Raw genomic sequence first — 23,281 nt, 5'->3', positions numbered from 1 at the left:
ATACAATATTTAAAGCATTTTTATACTTAGTAAAATGAGTAATAATTTCAAACATATAAATGTTTATCTATTGTAGTTGATAACTAATTTAATCTTAGTGCAAATTAAACCACAAGTTAGTTTTTATTTGTTTTAGTACAACCAGTCTGGTAACTAGCTGTACAGTTTATCCTGTTCTCTGTGTCTTAATTATATGTGAGATACTTTTTGGCTGTTTTATAATACTAACATGTATTTGATAAATATTATTTGTTTTTTATATTTAAAATTAAAGAGGTTAGTTTAACTTAATTTGATGATCTTGAGTGTTGCATCAAACTTACTGAGTATAAGGCAAAAAGTAAGGTTCAAGACATCATCTATCAAAAAAAAACATTGTCTATTATACAAAATAATTAGAATGTGAACTTATAATAGTTTTAAAAAAGTTCTAAATTTTTAATTTTTTATTTTTAATTTAAAAAAAGTTTTCTACACAAAAGAATAGACTATAAACTTTTTTTTATGAATTAAAAAGAAAAAAAAATATATATTTCCTATTAATTTTTAGATCAAAACATCATGTTTTTAGTAAATAACCTTAAAACATGATTGCCATTTAAACTAGAATAACTAGAAACTAAAACATTTAGGAAAAAAAAACAGGAAAGCTTAGAAATCTTTAAAAAACCAGGATAAAATCCAGCTTTGAGTAGTTTTACATGTAAAATAATAAATTTTAGATTAGATAAGAAGTACACAAAAACAAAAAGCTAAGAACTTAATATTTATAAAACACATACGAAGTAGGCTTGAATTATCTTGCTTTGCAGTATCTTTTTTGTAATAAGATAATTTAATTTTCTACTAAAATTAAAAAAAACTAGAAAAATTGTACTTTCAAACAAAGACTTTAAAGAGAATCAGAAAGCATAGAATAAATTAAAAAAACCAGCAGTCATTCTGCTATTTCAGTTTCAAATTTTCAAAACTTTGTATTTAAATTAAATATAAATATAAAAACAAATTGTACAGTAATCTTCCTTTATTGTACCAACTTATGTTTCTGTGTGTTAACGAATCAACACACTTCAACTGGGTTGTTAATGGAAAGAATAACTAGTTACATATGTTGATACAATAAAGGAAGATTACTGTACAATTTGTTTTTATTTATAATCCACTGAAGTTATTTCACTAGGATCTTTTGTTAGCAAACGATTAAACCTATATTTTGAACAGTTAAATATAAATATATAATTTTTGGATCTAAAACTTTCAAAAAAAAAAATTAAAAAAAAAAAATTAAAAAAAAAAGATTAATTTAAAGAAAAGCATAAAACAGTGTAAATTTTAATTAAGTTTGTTAAAAAATGTAGAATTTGTTTAGAGATTAGACAGTCTTAATTTAAATATTTTAGTTTGTTCTTTCATACAAAAGCTATTGAACATAGTAATTTTGATGACCTATATTTCACAAATTTTTTTTTTGAACTTAGTTAAATTGTATAATGTACCTGGTAGCTGAGATAAAAGTGTGCAAAATAGTAAATAAGTAATAAAATTGTAAAAAGAAAGTACAACTTCACTATGGCTATAATAAACTTTTAAATATACTTCAAGATTTAAAAACTTCATAATGTATGCCAATACTAGTAGTCTTTCCATAAAAAACTATCAGGTTTTAACGTTTTCTTACATTATTTTTAGTTTTTACTTTAAAATTTACAGACATAAATCTAATTTAAGGATGATGTTATTATTGCTTCAACTTAAAACATGACCAGTATTTATTCAAACTTAGATCATAAAGACTTAAAAAAATTCTATTTAACAATAGTTTTTCAAACATATTTTTTTAAGATCACAACATAAATTGTTACTTAAAAATGTTCTTTAAATAGTTCAATTATGTTGACAGTTTTGGCAATAAAAAAAAAATTAAAACTTTTTTTCAGAATACAGCTTAAATTGTCATACAAAGTTGAAAATGGGTCAAAGCGCGGGCAAGCTAATGAAGAAGGGATACGATTACATGAGCAGCAGAAGCAACACAAGCACGTCTGCAGCTACTTCATCCACTAGTTTGCAGAACTCCAAGTTCAAACTGGCCGGTACTCCTTTTGTACTGACTAGAAGCAGGTTATTTTAGTTTATTACAAGGAATTTATTATAACATCAAATATGTTTAAATATTTATTAAAATGAAACTTTTTAATTCAAACTGGCCAACTTTTGTACTGACTAGAAGCAGGTTTGTTAATTTTATTATAATTTTTTTTGTAATAACAAGTATTGTTTAAAAAGTTCATAAAAAATATATGTTTTTATTCAAATTGGCCAGAACACCATTTTATTAGCCAGAAGCAGGTATCTCAAGTTTATTATATAAAACTTATTATAGTATAAAAAATAGAAAATTTAAAAACAATGTAACTAAGGTATGATTATTTAATAAACAATAATAACTTGATATTTTTTTTAGTTGGCAGTTAAAACTACTTTTGAAAGCTTTTGTACTATTTTGTTTTGATTAGAATCAGGTTTATTATAAGAATATTTTATAATAGTTTTTTATGAGAAACCTACTTGAAGATACTTTACTGAAATTGTATAACTTGATAAAACTTTTAGTTTAAATTCAACCTATTTTAAAAAAACTGAATAACACAACAATAACTTTCAACTGTCATAAGATTCTTTAAATTGTTGTATAAGTAGATAACAAAATATAATAAACTATTCAACTTCACAAATTATAATTGAAAAAAATCAATAGTTTTTTATGACATAATTTTGTATATGTGAAGACATTTCAGTACAAAAATCTTAACTCTTTTAAAAAATGAATCAATCTTTCAAAGTTTCAGCAATGTACCGTAAAAAAGCTATGAAGTTACAACTGTTAAACATATTTTTAATATCAAAAACAGTTCTAAATGGTAAAGATTGTGAATGTAAATGATTGATTAAACAGCGTAGAGCTGGTGATAAAAATGTTGTATGTAGGCTCTCACAACTTTTTACCAAATTTTATTTTTTCATTTTATCATGGTTTGAGCATTTTATTTAAAAACTTTACAGTAAATATCTTCTTTGTATCTGCAACTTAATTTATTTATTTGTATTTTCCATCACAGTGTTGTGAATTTTTCTTTGTTCTTTATTTCTACCTGCAGTTTCTAATAATCCTTTTTATTCTTCCATTTTATTTTGAACAATTTATTAAAGCCTTTTGTTAAAATTAAGTTTATTTTTAAAATCTGTTAAGTAATGAATGTATATTATGATTAACTTCTGCTATATAAAAGTTTTCAAGTGCTTAAACTTTTAATTTACTGAAATTATAGATTTACTTGTAGGGTATAAAAATAAAAAATAAAATAATAACTTCTTTTATATTTATAATAATTAGTCTGCAAATCAAAAGTCTATCGTAATATATGAAAAATAAAAAAACATTTAAAAAAGTTTTGTGAACTATATAGGTACTCAAACAGATTTTTTCATCAAATAAATCTTAATTTTTTGATGTAAATTAAAATTTATTTCCTAATAGATATTTTTTTGAAGATAACTTGTAGAACAAGGTTTCTTACAGTTGTCACCAAAGTTCATCGATTTTAAAACAAATGTTAAGTAGTTTCATTTCGTAAGTAATATCTATTAGGAACAGGGTTGCCACTTTACTTGGAAACCTGGAAAAACCTTGAAAAACCTGGAATTTGACAATTTAGGCAAAAATAACCTGGAAAAACCTGGAAGTTAAGAAATTTTGAGAAAATCTGGAATTTTCATCAAAAAACCTGGAAAAACCTTGAATTTTTTTTAATTTTAACATTTTCAGTAGTAAAATTTCGATTTAACACAAAAAATCTGTCATTTGATTAATATTTTTTGTCATCATAAAAAAAATTTTTATTAAAAAACACATTTAAAGTAACTTTTCAGTATCTTTTTGATATTTCTATACTATATAACACAGTTTCTTATATAATTATTAACTTAAAACTAAAAATAGACCCAAAAATGTATACTTTTAAAAACCTGGAAGAAATTTCAAAAACCTGGACAAAATTTGTAAAAAACGAGTGGCAACCCTGTAGGAAATAAATTTAAATTTACATAAAAAAATTAAGATTTATTTGATCAAAAAAATCTGTTTGAGTACCTATATAGTTCACAAAACGTTTTTAAATGTTTTTATATTTTTCATATCATCGATTTCAAAACAAATGTGAAGTAGTTTCATCTCGTACATGCTTACTTTTCCATGCTTTGTTGTTGAAGTAGACATCTTTGTATACCATTTTAAAACAAACAGCTTTATATTTATTTTCAGCTCGTTATACTTTGACGAGGACGGAGATTTGGCTCACGAGTTTTACAGGGAAACTTTGAGCAAAAATTCAAAAAGCAAATACGTCCTCAAGAGAATCAGGAAAGGGTTGAGGCATCAGGTATTTGTTATTAGATAAAAACAAAACATTTTAACATAAAAATTTAAATATTTTTAATGTTTGGGTTGAAAAAAAATGTTAAGGAGATAGTAATATAGTTATTTTAAGTTTTAAAAATACTATAGTAATATTTCAACTGTTTTACCAAAAAAATTCAATAGTTTGATAATTTAACAATTTGTAAGTGTTTATATTTTTATACTTATGTGGTTTAATTTCTTAAATTTTTAAAAAGTTGATAAAATTGGTTTTATTTGTACTACTTTTAATTATAAGTTTCTTTCTTAACAAATAAGAGTAGAAAATAAAGTTTAATACAATTTTTAAAAACTCACTTTTTTATACTTTAATAAAAGCAAATTAATAACTTTTTAAACTTTTAAAGTGTACTTTCTTAAACTACTCTTATGACTTACTGATATGTGATGTAGATAATTTTCACAATTAATTATTGAATTCTCATTTAGATAATATTCTTTGGTTAATAAAAACTGTACACAATACTTTTTAAATTTTTTATAATACTATTATTTTCTAATTTTTTTAAGAAGTTTGTTTGTACTTTAAACTTTAGTTATTATTGTTTTGGTATTTATATACTTGTTTTCTTTACAAAACAAATATTTGTTAGATAGATAATTCTTAAAATTATCAGAGTATAAGAATTTCAAAGTATTTTTTTCTTGTTTGACCTAAAAATTAAACTTATTAAATTTATCGAGTTTATTAATTTATTATATCATTGATAGAAACAAACTTAAATATTATCGTTAATTATTGTCAAAAATGTATAATTAGTGATTCAATTTAACATAAAAAAACTTTTAACACTAAATTTTAAGCAAACTCCTTTTTTTTGTCAATTTTTTAATTTAAACTTTGTTTTAAGCATACAGTAAGAATATTTTAGTTTTAAGTGTCTCAAATCTTTCCTTGGTTTTGTGTTGTTCTTCGTAATTTTTTTGTCTTTATCAAAATCGTTTGAAATAAAAAAGTTTTTTTTATTTAACAAAAAATCTACGAATTTATTAGTATTCGTTAAATTGCCTAAAGTACTTTCAAATTCTTCTTCAGTAGGTAATTAGAACTGATCAATTCAAAATTTTCTTGCATATAAAAGTTAAAAAAAAAGGATATTATGACGTAACTATAAATCAAGTTTTAAGGTAAACTTTGTTTTAAAAGCCTGTTTTTTAAAAGTTTTTCAAATAGTAAATCTTATTAGTATCTCTAGTTTAAACTCGCAAAAACTAAATGAAATAAAATAAAAAATAATAAATTATTAATAAATAGTTTTTTGATTATACATTTCTAAATATCTTAACAAGTTAAGGTAATACGCACTACTACTTTTATCGACTTATTTATTATGATTATTTACTCTATTTATTTTTGATCTTTTAACTTCAACCAAAATAAGCTCAATTACTATTTTTATTACTATTTTTATTATGATTTTACATTTTAAAATATTATAAAACATTAAATCAAACACATCAAAGTTTAACAATTTAATTTCATTTAGTCCTTTGTCTTTGATTTTATTTTATTTCGTATTTTTTATTTTATTTCACTTAGTTTTTGCGAGTTTAAACTAGTGATACTAATAAGATTTACTATTTGAAAAACTTTTAAAAGACAGGCTTTTAAAACAAAGTTTACCTTAAAACTTGTTTTATAGTTACATCATAATATCCTTTTTTTTAAACTTTTATATGCAAGAAAATTTTGAATTAATCAGTTCTAATTGCCTACTGAAGAAGAATTTGAAAGTACTTCAGGCAATATAACGAATACTAATAAATTTGTAGATTTTTTTGTTAAATAAAAAAAACTTTTTTATTTTAAGCATACTTAAGCTATATTAACTATGTCAATTTCTATTCAAGGTTAGTGAAAAAAACTAGGATTTTTTAGTTTTACGCCTCTAGTTTTTAAATGTCATAATTTTGTTTAAACTATGTAGATTACCCATGCCTTAAATTGATTTTCTTAAAGTTGCGCTGGTTGCAGAAAGTAAGTTAAGAAAAGTTTAAAACCGTTGAAAGTTGCTTACAAACAAAAAAGGAAGCAGGTCAGACACAAATGAGATATTTTTGTTTAAAAGTTCACACATGCGTTTTCACTTGTTTCAAAACAGTTCTGCTAGCAATTTTTTACGCCCTCGCGAATGTTTGATACTTGTATTTTAAATTTTATATATTCACCAAATCTTTTAACAATACCACATTCTAGTATACCAAAATAGTTATTACGAATAGTTTGGGATATTTATTTATACAAAAATAGATGAATTATAAGTTTAAAATAAGTGTTAAAAAGTTACCACTAACATAAACCTTCTTTTTTGTTTTTCAGGGTGAAGTAAAATTGGAAATACCCCGGATAAACAACAATTTTCCAGTTGTTTTGTACGAGGGTTGAAAATAAAACAACAAATGCATGTTACATGAAATAAAAGTACGGGGGCAGAGGTTGAAGATTATTTATTGTGATTTAAAAAATATTTATTGTTGTAAGTTTTATAACTATGAAGTAAACTTCTTTTTCGTTTGATAAAACTTTAGTATTTTTTTCTACTAATTAAGAATTGGACCTGTTAAATCTCACTATTTATTTGACTTGTTCATTTTATCTACTGTATATTTATAGCATTATGTTTTATTTGGTCAGAAATTAAATTTAAAAATCTAAATGAAGATTAGTATTGGTTTTGAATCTCACATCAACTGGATTTTAAAAATATGATGTTTTACAAAATAAGCTGTACGTCACATTTTATTTTTAGTTGCTGATTATTGATTTTAGTATTAAGCTGAGTTGAAATTATACTTTTACGTCAAATTTTTTTTTTAATATTAGTTTTAAGAACAAATTCCTATTTAAATTGTGCGAATGAACATTTAATAAAAAAAAGTTCAAATGTAATTAATGCATTATTACTGCTTATTATAAGTTCCAATCTACAATATAATTTGATGTAGTTAAAAATTAGTGTAGTTAAAAACATGTTTTATTAAGGACTTTAAAATGATGTTTTGTATAACTTTTTTAGTTCAAAATTAAATTTTATGCATTCTGATATTCACTTTAAATTTTTTTTTTTCATAATGGCTTTTACTTTTTAAGTATAAATCTTTTTCATTGTATAATGACGAAAATTTATAAATATTTTTTTTTAAGTTACTTGTGCTTTATATCATCATAACTGTTAGAATTTTTTTGATTTTTAAGACAAGTATATTATTTGCTTGAAGATATAATACATTATTGAAAAGTTAATATACAAATTAAAAACTTTTTTTAATCTTAATTATAAAAAGTAACTACTTTTATATTTAAAAAGATTTGTAATAATTAAGTGTAAAGTTTAACATTGAATAAAAATTGTAAAAATTATTATAAACTTCGGAATTAAACTATTTTTGTCTTATAGTAGGCTTCCAATCTGTAATTGACTTTTTTGGTGACTAGAAGAACAACTTATAGTTATGAAATGTTGTAGAAAGAAGGGTTTCTTTTTTTCAAAACTTTTTTCTGCTCTAATTAAAATATTATGTTAGTTTTAATGCGACCATTTTTTTATGTACAAAACTTACTCGAATACTTCTTAATTTACGTCCTAATTAAAGCTTGCAACAATAACACAAAAACACTTGTTATATGTCAATCCTTTTTATCTTATTTCTCCAATATGGTGTACTTTCAATTGATAATATCATAAGTTATTGAAAAATTCAAAAATTTGTTTTATACTTATAAAATTGCCATTTACTTACGAAGGAAAAAAGAAAACAGAAATATTGATTTAAAGGCTCAACATTTAAAAAAAAATGTTTTTGTAAGCAGTATTTTGAATAATATAAAGCATTAATTATTAATTTGTTTTAGACACTATACCATACGGAAGAAAAGTGATCAAGAATTAGATATAGATAAGGATTTTAAGTATTTATTTGAATTTTTCCAAGATTTTTTTTTACAAAAGAGTATTTGGTAAATTTTGAACAGACGAATAGCAAAATATTTTTGCACAACTTCTGAAATAATTGAACAACAGAGTAAACCAGTTTTGAAAACATGAAATTTGGTTCTACCCAGCAACAAAGAATAAAACTTTGTTTTCAATTTCTGTTCAGCTAAATAGTTTTCTTATATTAAATACCGCTTGACCCACCCAACACAGTTAAAAATTTAAAATTGAGTCAACTCTGGTAAATTTTAATGGCATACTTACAAGTGCGCTCAATTCCCACTAAATATATTTTTATTTATTTACATTATCACTGTTGCCCCTTGGTTGGTAAGCGACTCTCGGATTTGATTGGGTGGCAACTGATTGGGTGGCAACTGATCGGGGGTAGGAACTGAGCGGTTCCCATTTCAACTTACTTTAAGTAAAACTTAAACTTTAAAAAAACTTCAGTTTTATTAAAACTTCAGTTTTGATAACTTCCTTGTAAACATACAACGACAACTCTAAAATAAAGAAAAGTTTGAGAATTTTTTTATTAATTTCAACACGTAACTGTTATTTATTTAATTTTTTAAAGTGTATTTATAGCTTAACTATTTAGTTCAAATTGTTAATTTTTTACTTATTTAAGATTTATTCGATTGGTGCTGGAGCCCTTAGAAAAAGGGAAAGTTTTGACTTATTTTTGATTTAAGATGTCTCAAAAACAACATACATTTTACTACTTAGTTTTTAAAATATTCGTGTGTTGATAAACTTAATATCTATATTAGTTAATGTTCTAGTTTTTATAGAAAGTTAAAATTTTTGAAATTTTTTCATCTTTTAGTTTTCCAGTTTTGATTAGTTTTGGTTTTCCAGATAAGCCCTTTTTGCAGGGTCAAAAATATTTTAAGAACATTCAAAAACTTTAAACAATTTAGAATTTTTATTAAGTATATTATGATGGATAGAACGACATAGTTAATATTTTTTGACATATGGTACCACAATTTTAAAATGCCTTATGTAAAAGTGTAGCTTTTCTTTTTGATTAGTAACGCAAATAAAGTTTTATACAGGTTTATGGCAAGTTTTTACAATTTAAATATAAAAAATAAAATAAAAATGTTTATTCAAACCCGTTGTAGCAATATGTAATAAAAATTAGCCTGAACATTGAGAAAATAAAATCACTGCTATTTTTCAGTTAAAATAAACCAAAACTGATTTTTTTTAAGTTGTACGATATTAAACAGTAGAAGTGTTTGACCATTAAAACTTATATACTTTTATAACATTTCTTATCAGAAACATTTATAATTAAAAAAATATTTTGAAAATAAAGTATTGCAAGTACTTTTAATTAAAGCAAGAAACATTGATACAAAATACACTACTTGGGTATAGTATACCAACATTTGAGTGCTAACAGTGAATATATATTAATACCTTAGTGAAAAGTAAACCAAACAGTTTATACTTTTAATTTGTTCGTGTTTATTCTTTATAATTTTATAAATATATTTATCTTGTTCAAGTATTTTTAATTATTTATATTTGTTTAAACACTTTTCTAAACATATACAAACGTTACCTCTATGCTACTTAAACTTTTTATTGATGAATTTTAAAAGTACTGTAAAGTGTCAAATGTAACAAATAAAAGTTAAACTCAGGCTTTGCAACTTTTTAGATAAAATATTTGATTATGTCTCTATCTTAATGTATTGTATTAAATAGTACTCTACTTACTAAATACTTGAGTTGCTATTTAAAAATTTTATACCAAAAGTACATAAAATTTTTTTTTTTTCACGCTAGACGTAAAAAACAATGTAAATAAAGTTAAAAAAACCCGCTTTACAAAACAGTATACTTTAATTTTAACCAAATAAACGGTATGCAAAATTATTTTTTTTCTAAAACCACAAAAGCACGATACTAACATAAAGCTTCTAAAGTAAAATTATTAGGATGGTAAAACTAAAACGTTACAAGTTTAATCTGTGAAGATTAAAAACGACTATTGAACCAGTAAAAAAAAAAACTCTAGGAAAACCATCAGCAGTTTGTCTCTACCTAATCCCAACTTTCGCAGAAGAAAACGTCGGGGCGCTCAGGAGTGGAAACCCAAAGCAGGCCGATTCTTTCGTGGTGTTTGTGCGGGTACGCCCTGACCCTCATGTAGTCATGATTATGCGGGTGACCGGGCCACCACTTGAAGTCCAACGGCGGGTCGATGGCCGACCCGTCGACGCGAAACCACGCCCCGGAGACCCTTTTAAATCCGACCGAGTAATCACTCTGCAAGTCGTGGTCCAAAGCCAGTTTTCTTCTGGCCGCGAAAGTCTCCAGCCCGTGGTTGGCCAGGCTGCCGTTGTACTTTTCGCGGCAGTACTCGTGCGCCCTGGGCCAGGACATGCTTTCGGCCACGTGGTGGTAGGTCGGCGCCTTGCACACGTCATCGAGGTTGACGTCACCGTTTTCGCACGTGACGCTCGATTTCACAAAGTAGCCAGCGTCGCACGTGACCACCGCTGCTTCCCCGTGGCTCAGAGGCAGGTTCAATGAGCCCTTGAAGTTTTCGTTTTCAACAGAAGTGCAGTCCTTGTAGCAAACGAGAGGTTCTTCTTCGAACGGGGGTGTGAATTCGCTGCCGTTGCAAGTTCTTTCGAGCTGATCGCTGGTGGTGTACCCTGCATCGCACGAGTAAGCAACCGGGCTGCCAGATTTCACGTGGGTTCCGTGGGCAGCGCTCGAAGATGCGTGGTTGATCCTCGTTACCAGGCAACCTGGTTGGCATGAAAACGGGTAGAGGGCGAACGAAGGTATCAAGTTGCCCATCACACACTTTTTAGTACTTACGTTTTCGGAAAAATAACCGCTGTCGCATTTATACCTCACATATTCGTTATGACGTATAAAAGAAGAAGAATTATGACGCGCGTTCTTTATCTCTTCTATGATGCAGCTCGAAAGTTGTTGGAAAAGTTTTTCAAACTCTTTCGCTTTCGCCAGACAGTCCTCGACCATTAAATTCGTCCCCGGTTCCCCTTTCTGTCCAGGCTCGCCCTTTGGTCCCTTTTTCCCGACGCTGACTGGCTTGTTTTCAATTCTTACGGGGTCCTGGTTTCCATGACAACGAAGCTCGGTGGTGGTATGGAGCTGACATTGGTTTTCTGATTGAAGTGTTGTGGATTTGGCAGTGCTGAAGAAAATAGAGGCCAGAAAAATTAAATTGAACTTGATATTACTTGACATTATTAAAATTTTATCTGCAAATGTTTTGTATGAGATTAATTACAAATAAAATTTACATACCAGTTAAATTGAAGATTTTTAGTTAGTCCGACACTGTAAAGCCTGTTGTATTGTATCAAAAACAAAGAAATTTTCGTACTGCAAATAAGTTGAAACTTTATAGTTCATAAACACCAAATCAGTTTACATTATTTTTAACGAATTAAAAAAAATACTAAAAACAAACGAGACTAGTATGAATGCTAATCTAAATTAAAGATATTTAATACACGCAAAATTTGCATTAGAAAATTACTTTGTTTGAAAGTTTAAACAAAAGTAAAACAAAAGTTCGTAGAAAAATCTTACACAATCTTGCTTATCTAAAGCTCATTCAAAAATAATTTATATATATCGGAAACAATTAGACTTTACAAGGGTAATTTTGTTTGAAAACTAATATTACTTTTATAATAAACTTCTTCGTAGTGTTTAGAGTCTTATCTAATAAATCATAGCTGGTTTATTATTTATATATTATTAGTTATATAATAGTACAATGAAAAAATGTCTGATAAAAGTATTCTTAAAGACAAAAGGAATATAGTTAGCTTATTTATAAGTATCTTTAGAAATATTATAAATAAAACTTTAAAAAAAGTAAGTTACAGTTGCTAACCACATGTAAGACAACTTGCAGTTTTTTTTTTACCGTTTTTGATTATTAGTACCTTTAAAGATCTAACAGCTAATGATATTCACAAAACTTTTTAGTTATTTTGAATATTGTTGAATCTAGTTTATAAACAGCTTGTGTTACAAAAAAAAGTTATGAACCTTTATTGGTTTTTTTTTTTAATTTCTCGAGCAGAAATGACAACCTTACTATACTAGAAGACCATTTTTTAGATCTTTAGAAAACTAAATAACAACTTATTAAACTTCTTTTGAAGATTAACTTTATAATAATACTACTTCTGGCTAACTGGATTTAATAAAAAAAAATTAAATGCGTTTTAATCTAACTTAAACTAACTAAATAACTTTTCTGTCAAATTTTCTAAACAGTCACTATCAAACTGTTTCGATATTTTTTCTTTTCTCTTTTTAAACTTGTTTCTAAAAAGTGAGTAAGCTATTGACAGATATTATTTACTAAACTTACTGTTTAAGTACTTGTACTCACAATACCTTTTCAATGGTGGAAATAGTTATTTTTTTCTAATGAAAATAAACAAAATAGCTTTTATCTTAATTACTAACTTTAAATGTTGTATTTAATTTTCAAGTAAGTAAACTAATTATTCAAATCAGAAAACTTTCAACAGTTGAGAACACACAAGACACTACTTATTTCATCAAAAACTTATTATTTTTAGTTTATAAAATGAGCAAAAGTTTTTAGACGTAAAAATTAAAAGATATTATGAAAAAGTATTTTCAAATTAACTTCAAAATGTACGTTTACTTAACTTCGAACCAAAACAGTTAAAAGCAAAAAAAATATTAAAAGAAATTATAATTTAACAAGTTTATCTAGCTTTAAAGTACATTAAAGTTTTATCATATTTTTAAGATCTTTACTTTACATAAAATAAATCTTAAAAAAGTGAGTTTTGATTCTGACTTTTACTAGAACCAATAACCAGAAACTAAAAATCTGATTTGACTTATAATCTATTCCGTAAAACATTTAATTTTTAAGATCCAGTTTACGTAGCATTTAAATTTAAAAGCATTATTAGTTTAATATCTTAAATTTCGATTTAAAAATACCAAGGTAATACATTTTACGCTAAAAATGAAATACAGTTGTTTATAGCAAAAAACATTTAGGCTTAAACATAAAAATTTATAAAGTTATTAAGCCTAATAAGAAAGAAACTATTGTCTCGGATACTGTTGTTGATGGTGGTGTGGTAAAGTTTATTATTTGTTAAATTAATTAAGTAGTCTATTTTTACGCAACTTAAAATAATTTTAAAACAATAAAAACTCAATGCTACAACTGATTGTTTCGGCTCTCTGATTTGAAAAATGCTTACGTACAAAATAAACTCCGTCTTTTTTGTTATATTCATTGTTGCATTGAAAAAAGCATTTATTACGACTTAAACAAAAACCAGCTTTTTTTACAAAAGTTTTACAAACATTAAAGCTTAATAAAAAAGATTATTTCGCAATTAACTAACTTGATTTAAAAAAATCTTACTACAATGAAGTAACTTTTCCCATGAACAAAGTTTGTTTTTTGTACCATGAACACAAATGGAATTAAACTCTAAAATGACGTGGCTTGTATTTAAAGTTAGACAAAGCATATTCTACTTTCTTTTCTTCAGCAGCTTCAGTTCCTTCTCCACTTGCCTCACCGAAAGCTTTTAAAACTACTTCCGACACATGAAGCCTACCATCTGGTTGCAAAGCATCTTTAGACATTGCGCTGAAATCTGCGTTTTCTTCTTCTAAAGCGTCTTTTGTCCCCAACGAACGTAAAATGTCTTTCAAGTTCACTTGGTATTCAATTCTGAGTTTCGGCATCTTTAAAACACATTCTTCTTCAAAATTCGTCTTTCAGATACATATTGAGTTGTGACGTCATCCAAGCCGTACCTGTCATTGGCCAGTATTATCAGCAGGCGAAAGTCTCGTTGCTCGAAAGGCACCACCCAGCATTCAGCAACAATGGCCTGGTGCGAGCAAGTGTTCATTGAGTCATCATTTCAACCGTGCAAGTTTTTTCTTTGTAATAAAACATAAAACGAACCTTCGTAAGTGTGTGAGGATTGAACTTTTCGCGCCAATAACCTTTCAAGAAGATGCAGCTGAGTAGAAGACATGCTGATTCAGGGTTCAAAGTGGTTAATAAATCTTTAATTTTCCCGCCTGTGGAACTTTCAAACAAATTGTTAATAGTCATTTTGGACTTTTCTGTTTCTTTCTTATAATTTAAACTTTAGCTAATAGACTTAAAAGGTCTTTTTATGAAACTTTTGAAAGTATTTTTGAAAGCGGTTGATGGAAAGATTAAACTGGTAGTTTTTAAAACTTCAGTTACCTAATTTAAAAAATCATTCAGTGCTTTCAGCTTCCCAACAAAATCTTCATCTTTAACTCTTTTATTTTCTCTGTAAGCTGCTGTTTGTTGTTCCATTACAACATACAAGTAGCATAGAAAGAGCAAGCGAAATGCTCAGTGGTGAAAAGAAAATATTTTTATTTTCGTCAGTGCTTTCACAAAACGTCTTGAAGAGGTTTACATCAAATGTGAATATATAAAACATTCTTCTTCCTGAAACAACTATTTTTTAGAATATACATCACTAAAAAATGTGTTTTTGTTAATTATAACAACCTTAACATTACTTTAATAAAAACTTAATCTTAATGTGAGCAGCTGAAAAAAGTAACAATTAGTTCAAACTTTAGTTATATTTTAGTAATAAGAAACAGACAAACTTATTAAAAGTACAAAAGTTTATTTCGTTTTCTTCAAAACTTAAAATAATAATTAAAAAAAGCAATACTGGTATGATTAAAAACATTTTAATCAAGATAAATACGTTTAAAACACGCCTGTTAAATGCTTAAAATTGCTTTCAAAAATTCTCGCTAATCGTATTTTTGAAAAAAATTTAAGATAAACTGTTTAGAAAATGTATGCAAGTGTGGACTGTGAGCACTTTATAAACACTTTAAAAACCCTATAATATACACAAAATGTCTAACAATTCACTCGATATTTATATCTAAGTTGTAGTAAAAATTAAGTGAACGTAAAAGTATTGATTTATACATTTTAAAAATAACCTAATAAAATTTTTTACTAAAAAAACTGTTATTAGTTTTAAAGTTTAAAAAACACGACATTTGATTCAACTTAACATAATCTAAAATTTTTCTAGTAGTTTTTTTATAAAACAAAAGTTTTACATTACACATAATGTGGTTTAAATATACACAAAATAAAATAAAAAGTATAAAAATACACGCGTGTATATTAAAAGATTAAGTAAGTATAAAGTGTCAAAAATTGTTTAATTAACTTATACTTTTGGGAAAATATAATTTAACATTAAAAAAAAGATTAAATTTATAAACTCAATGTAACATACAATTTTTGGTAAAGCTTTAGCAACAATTAAAATTTCAAAAAATAAAATTTTAGCAATTAAAATTAAAAAAAAAATTAAGCAATTAAAACTTCAACAAGTAAAACTTCAGCAATTAAAACTTCAGCAATTAAAATTTCAACGATTAGAATTTTACCAATTAAAATTTCAACAATTACAATTTCACCAATTAAATTTTCAACAATTAAAATTTTAGCAATTAAAACTTCAATAATTAAAACTTCAACAATAAAAATTTCAACAACTAAAACTTCAGCAGGTCCAAAAGTTCTTTCTCCTCCTGACTAAAGTTCCTGCTTCGTTCCAGTTGAAATATTTTCTGCACGTCCTCCTCGTACCTGTCCAGCACCTTGTCCTGGGGATTCCCCTTCTCTTCACGGGGGTTCCCTTCCTGATGATCCTTCTTCATGTCGGTGATGATCAGGTTGACCAGTCCCGCCAGCTGCTCCTCCAAGTCCTCGTCCTGGGGATTTCCCTTCTCTTCATGGTCTTCCTCCTCGTCCCCGTGCTCCTGAGTTTGATCTTCAACGTTTGACGGTTCCGTCGTTCCTGCTCCAGTTTCTCGTGATCGGGTGGTGTGCTCCGTCGCAACAGAAGTTTTGTTACCACTGACAAGATCTGTTTGAGCTTCAAGCAAACTGTTAACTGTTGCCACCTCGAAGCTTGATTCGTTCCTCGGATATTCTGAGCTGCCTGCCAACGACGTGTTCGTAACACTTCCCATGGTGTAAGACTCCGTCGTCGGGTAAGCTTGTAAACCATCAGCAGTACTGGTATACCGGCTTTGTGGTTTTGTTGGTTCAGAAGCAATCGTAGAAACATCAGAGTGTTCTTTTTCATCAGCCTTTTCAACTTTATCAGAACTAACTTCCGAGATTACGGCGTAATCATTATTGCTTCCTTGGTCTGAAATGTCCGAGCACTCTTCATTTGTTTTTTCAGTTAAGCTCAAGCTAGAACTGAAGATTGTTTGAAGTTTTTCCAAAGCTTTCTGCGTCACGTGACAAAACTGGTTCCACGAATTTTGTTGTTCCAAACTCAGAGTATTAAGCTTTAGAGCATTTTCTGTAAAAGTAAAAGTTTTGAATTTTGTTTCAGTTATGGTTTTTAACACTATTTTACTAAGCTGAGATAGGGAAAATTGTAAGAAATTTGTGGTAAATATCAAGAAACGTTTCACAAAATAAATTAACAGCTTATATTTATTAAAAATAGATACAGAGCTTTTCATAAAATTAGATTCAACTAAAAATATGATATAGTTCAAGGTTTACGAAACAAAACTATAAGTAATTTCTAAAATGAAAAGTTATAGCTACAAGATTAAGTTGAAAATTATTTCTTATGGTACAAGAAACATGTTAAAAAGTTCTAACTTAGCTTTATTTTATTTAAACTGCAACATAATGTTTGTTTAAATTTTATTCTTACAAACTGTTTGTTTCCTGCAATAACTTTGAATTGTTTATTTTGATCCAACAGAAATACAGTGGAATTAAATTGCTCATATCACAAAAATGTTACAATATTTTAACTTAAATTCATCCATACTAACCGTTCATGCTTATTGAGTTTGGTAAAATCATGGAAAATTGACTTAGATCTAGAACCGATTCATTCAAGAACACAATATTTTGCCCGACTACCTTACTAACTTCTTCGGTACTGATTTCACCGTTTTTGTTAAGGTCCACCACGGTGAACAAGAAACTATCAGCAAACTGCTCATTTTCTCCAAGAACTCTATAAGTTTAAAATGATTAGCTTCTTATTCAGTGTATTAGTTGTTGTTTATTTGATTGTGTAAAAACTTTAAAAACTATATTGAGTAAAATTCAACTTTCAGTGATGAGTTGAATGATATGTAATTAAATTTACTGAATCACAACTTCGAATTGAAATACCGTATTAAGCTCTTAAAAAAAGAAATTATGAATAGGAATCTTTTTTAAGTAAAAAACAAGAAGCTACAAACTTATTCACCTTTCTCTTAGACTATCATATTCATCTTGACAATTTTTGTTTTGAATAAAACTTTCGACTAAGTTTTGAACAACTGTAGAAAGAATTCTTGTGAAAACTCCGAAGCTTTTTAACATTTCATTGCTTTTTAAGCTCATTATTGAAGATTCTAAATCTGTTAATTTTTAAATTTGTTCCTTCACCATTTTTGTTTGTATTGAAGAAAACTCTACTTATTTCAATTTTTAACCTGATACTAGCAATTTTTTTATCCCACCGTAAAATTCCTTTTCATCTAAAACTTCGTTAGCACCATCGTTGAAATACTTGAACAAACTTGGGATATCCTGCTTAAATGATTCTGCATTCTGTTGAATGTACAAGTAAGAGTCAAATACTTAAGCTGTAGTTTACTTAAATCATTGTAACAGTTCTAAAACCTACATTCACTATAAAAGCATTTTAAAAACTAAAGTTTTTTTATTTCTTTTTTAGGAATAAAAGTTTCCTCAACAAAGTTGCTCTTGACTTAGAAATTTGAGCTTAATAATTTTCAAGATGCTTAAAAAAAAATGTCCTTAACTCTAGAATTTTAGGTACACTGCGAAAATTACAACAATTTTAACATTAAGCGTAAAAAATAAGGTAATAAACTTTCTCAAACTCCGAATTGTTTCCAAACAGCATTAAAAGTTCAGACTCTTCAAACTTTCCATTGCTGTTTTTATCAAGTGTCGAAAACATTGCTTTCATTAAGTCTTTTACGTTGTCTTTCCTGTAAAAGTCTAAAAAAAAAATTTTTAGTAAAATAATCACAGATAAATTTAATAATTTTCAACACACCTTGTTTCAGTAGAGACTGAAGACTGTTTTTGATCGATGAGACACCGCTTGATACGTCTGTGTTTTTTAAATTAAGTTTTTAAAGTTATGAATAATATATTGTAAAACTATTTAGATAAAGTCAAACGTTTTTGTATTGTTTTATCTGTAGTGTTACTAGAGTTTTAACAGCAATTATTATCCCATTCAACAAAGATGTTAATAAAGTAACATTAATGTAAAAAGTTCAAAAATTCTTTACTTTATCTTATGTTTTATTTTAACAATATTTTTTTTATTATAAAGTTAGCTTTTTATTTTTTAAGCTTTATATATATATATACTATACTTTACATAATATATATACTCTTATAGATTTTTTAAACACATACTATTATTAGTATTGAACACGATAAAATATAAACGCTCAAGTATTTTGGTCAAAAGACCTGGTGTATACAAAGACCTTTCGGTCATTGAGCTACACACCTAAATAATATAGTCAATTTCTTGTATAAACAGAAATAACTTTGTTGGTTGTTACTAAACTAATTTTAATAAACTATTAAGTTGCTCTCTAATTATGTTTTAAACGAGTTCAAAATAAAATAAGCTTTTCAACGCACCCTTTATATTTTCTGAAAAACTTTCCAGCTTGGACAATGACAACTCACACAAGAAAAAACTTAGAGCCTTATCTTCGTTAAAGTCATCTGTAAATTAAGATTTGTTTGCTAATTTAGTATAAATTATTTATACTAAACATATTTCAAGCATTTTTTAACAAATCGACTGAACTTACTGTTGCTGAGCAAACTCTTGAAGAATTTTGTGAAACTATCAAAGTCCATTTCACTTTCGTCTGAGTTAATTAGTTGCAGCAGTTTATCGTAAATATTAATTGAATTTAGTGAGGCCCAATCTGAAAAAATACTTTTGAAACAATTTAGTGGAATAAAACATAAAAAGAGGTTATAATAAAAACATATATAAATATACATTTTTAGAAACTTAAGATATTTAAAATGTTTTGTTTTATATCAACACATTTTTCAATTTGAACAGTTCATAAATTGGTTTTATTTTAAGCTGATAAATTGCAGCACACTTTTATGAACATCTTTTTAATTTTTTCAATAAAGCTACAATTTGTTTATATAATAAATTATATTTCGAACGAAAGTACAAACTATTATTTTAAATTATAATTTTAGCTGTTTCCGTATGTTTACAAATAAAATAAGTTTGAAAGTTACAAATTCATTTTAATGTAATCTGATGTATAACACATACCGTGAAAATTTTCATCTTTTTCCAAACAAACAATAATCTCAGCAGCTGCTACAAATCCATCATGGTTTAGATCGAAATCATAAAATATATAATTCCACAAGGTGTTCACTATATCAGTACTTTCTTCTGCTATATATATATTTAATTTTGTTTTATTAACTTTTGTAACTTATGTAACTGAAATATATTATTCTAAAAATTGTTTAATATATCAGTACTTGCTTCTGCTGTATACACATTTGATATAATATGATATAACTATACATATAAAACTTTTTTTGATTAAAATGTTTATTTAAATAATTTAATATTTCAACAACTTACACACTAAAAATCCTATTGAGCTAGAGAATTTGTTTTTACACTGATTGTAGTCTTCTGATTCTGTAAAAGTACACTAGAATGTTACATAACTAACCATGGGTATCATAAATAAATAAGTTATATTTATATACACAAAGTTGTACACAGAAAATGTTTTTGGCTAATTTCTTATACGAATTCGTACTTTGATCAGTTCTTGCGTGTTTTAGTTTTTAAATTATTTCATACAACTCATATTTCACACCAATTGTTTACATAAAAAACATTTTAAGTTTTATTTTTAGCTCTTTTTTGTCGAAATATTTCTTTTGAAATCTTAAAAAACAGTATTAGGCAAAACTTTGAAAATTTTCTTACTGTTGTTTTCTGTTGGTAGAGACGAAACTTGGAAGAAAATGCTAACCGCACATATGAATATTGCAATGTGTTTCATTTTGGAATGAGAAGATAAAATGTTTTAAAATATATCTGTTTAAATTGTCAAACTATTTTTAAAATTTCTGACTACTGACTAAAATAAAAATCAAGATGTATAAAATGTTTACTGAATTAGTTTTTGAAGGACAAAGATAATTTTAGATTAAAATCTTACAAACATTTTGTTATTAACTTTTTTATTTTTGTTGTGGTAGCAATGTGCTTAAAATAAAAATAAAAATCTAATCACTATACAACTTGTGTTTTCATTACAAAATATGTTTGTTGTAACACAAGACAAAAAAATATTTCTAACAAAAAAACTTACAAACAAAGTTGCATAAATAAGTTAACTACTTGTAGTAAAATTCGTTCACGTGTTTCTGTGCTTTTTTAAGACTAAAAAATAAAAATAAAGTGATGAAAAGTAAAAAAAATGATACAAATTAAGGTTAAATTCCATAACTTATATCTTAACAAAATCAAAGTTATCTTTGCTCAATTTTAGTGTGAATTAAACTGTATTTCTTTATTCTTTTAACAACTGAACGAACTTTTTGCAACATTATAAAACTTAAAGTAAAGTTAAACGGCCAGAGGCTATTTGCACTCATTTGTATTAAGATAAATCGAGTGCAAAATAAGCATATTAGAATTTAAAACTAGATAATTCTCATATTCAATTTCGCTTAGTTAAAATTTCAATTTTGTTAGTATAAAACATTTCTTAATGCGTTGAAAAACTTAAAAATTAATAATGTAAATAATGATAACTTGAACTTTTTTTGTTACAAATTGTCAAACAAATCGAACGTTTTGTGATTTTTTTAGCAGAAAATAGTACAAAAAATAAATAAGATAAAAGTATTGTTTAACTTTTTAAGTAGGTTTATTTAGTTTTATTTGTTTTTATTGTCTATTTTTATCTAAAATGCCTCAATCAAGTGTTGCTTATATTAATGTTAAATGTTTAATATTTAACTTTTAACTTTCTTAAACTTTTACATATAACAAAGTAAGTAAATCTAAAAATTAAAAGATTAACGAATGATGTTTTTAGTATATAAATATCATATTTTAAATGAATTTAAACACGCTGTTTTACTGTGAGCTTTTAAAATTCTACCAAGAATGAGAGTTGGCATGTTTTTTCTTAAAAAAATATTATATTAAACAAAACAAAGCTTCAAATACTGCAAATAATAATTTATTGAGAATTTAAGTTTACTAGCTGTTTAAATATAAAGAACTATTTTAAAGCTAATAAAACAACAGTTTTTTTATTATTTAATACATAGTACTTTAATAGTTATCTCTATCATGTCGAAAATAGCGCCAAAAATATACGAAGAAACTAAAGTGAGCACTGAAGTAACTAGCAATTTTTAACACAAAGCTTTTACTTTATGGTTATGAACTATTTTAATTGTTCATATATAAGTTTTGATTATTTATAAACTAATAAATTTAAATTAAAAGTAGTTTTTCTAAAATTTGACATTAGAAAAACATATTAATCGTACCTTTGTTTAAACTATACATTTGAGCATACTAAATACTTAAGCATTAAAGTGTTATAATGCAAACAGAGCTTCAATAAAGTAGTTTATTGTTTAAAGGATTTTTTTTTTTTTTTCTAAACTGTTAGGTAGGTACTAAATAAACATATTGAATACAATTGTTTTAAGTTCAAAACATCCTTAGATTGTTCAACTAAAATGTTGATTTCCATTTAGTTGTACAATCAAATAACGTTTTGAGTATTATTGTAAACAATTTCAGGGTTAAAAGTTAGAACTGACCGACTTCTTTATAAACTTAGACAGTACTAACTTTAACTTTGTTTGATATCAATCTCTTCAACAAACTTTGCAAAAGATCTGATAGAAGCAGAAATATTTTTATTTCACCACTGAGCATTTCGCTTGCTCTTTCGATGATACTGTTAGGTTTTGATGAAACAACCAAAGAAAAACTCAAAATTCAAAAGGTATTATGTATTTTAAAAGATGATAATATTCTTGGCAAGTTTACAATACTTAATCAATTAAATGTACTTAATCAGAAATTTAAAAACTAATCTTAAATTTTTTTTTCTTAACTTTTAAGATGGTTGAAAAGTACAGAAGTGACATTAATTCTGCTTTTAAATGTCAAATGCAGTCTTTAAACTACATGAACAATTTAGATCAATCTAAAACAAAAGTTAATGATTGGCAAAAAAGTACCTGTTCAGTAAATTGAATCCAGATACTGCATGTTTTTTTGTTAGTTGTATCTGCTTCAAAGGTTATTGGCGTGAAGATTTTGATAACAGACTCGTAATAATACGTTTCAATTAAATGAACAAAAACATCTTCGACATTTGAAATGATGGCTGTGAAAATCAGTTATTTAAAAGTACTTTATACGAATTCCAATTATAAAATGTTGATTATAATGATAAGGTTTAGATAATGTGTAAAACAGTTGGCCGCCGAAACCAACAAAAACCTGAAATATTTTGAATGAAAAACACATTGTTGTTAGTTCCTATAAACTAACAAAAAACATGTGTCTAAAAATTAAATTTTTATTTGGTGTTATGTAAAAACTTAGTAATATCAATATTTAAATTGTTTATTTAACGACAAAAAAAAGGCGCTCAAAATGTTTGGCCCTGGGACCTGGTGCAAGAGTTCGGTCATCGAGTC

The 23,281-nt window shown here is 26.3% G+C and overlaps 2 protein-coding genes across 2 annotated transcripts; one reads left to right on the top strand and one right to left on the bottom strand.

Moving 5' to 3' along the window:
* Positions 1-1,943: 1,943 nt before the first annotated feature.
* Positions 1,944-7,271, top strand: LOC145838282 (tumor suppressor candidate 2-like). The gene is made up of 3 exons (XM_082945851.1): positions 1,944-2,121; positions 4,322-4,439; positions 6,798-7,271. Exons 1-3 carry the CDS (start codon positions 1,970-1,972, stop codon positions 6,861-6,863), a joined length of 336 nt encoding a protein of 111 aa, XP_082801977.1. The 5' UTR covers positions 1,944-1,969; the 3' UTR covers positions 6,864-7,271.
* Positions 7,272-15,682: 8,411 nt separating this feature from the next.
* On the bottom strand, positions 15,683-20,641 carry LOC145838145 (uncharacterized). The gene is made up of 11 exons (XM_082945693.1): positions 20,529-20,641; positions 20,172-20,231; positions 19,848-19,976; positions 19,357-19,476; positions 19,181-19,267; positions 18,576-18,632; positions 18,387-18,517; positions 17,983-18,100; positions 17,754-17,907; positions 17,326-17,513; positions 15,683-16,835 (listed from the first exon to the last, which is right to left on the bottom strand). The coding sequence occupies exons 1-11, from the start codon at positions 20,602-20,604 to the stop codon at positions 16,015-16,017; spliced, it is 1,941 nt and encodes a 646-aa protein (XP_082801819.1). The 5' UTR covers positions 20,605-20,641; the 3' UTR covers positions 15,683-16,014.
* Positions 20,642-23,281: the final 2,640 nt, after the last annotated feature.

Source organism: Thalia democratica, chromosome 6, assembly GCF_965202585.1.
Source record: "Thalia democratica chromosome 6, ktThaDemo2.hap1.1, whole genome shotgun sequence".
In the NCBI taxonomy this organism is placed as follows: domain Eukaryota; kingdom Metazoa; phylum Chordata; class Thaliacea; order Salpida; family Salpidae; genus Thalia; species Thalia democratica.
Note: the sequence above shows the minus strand (reverse complement) of the source record. Positions and strands in the feature narration are given on the sequence as shown.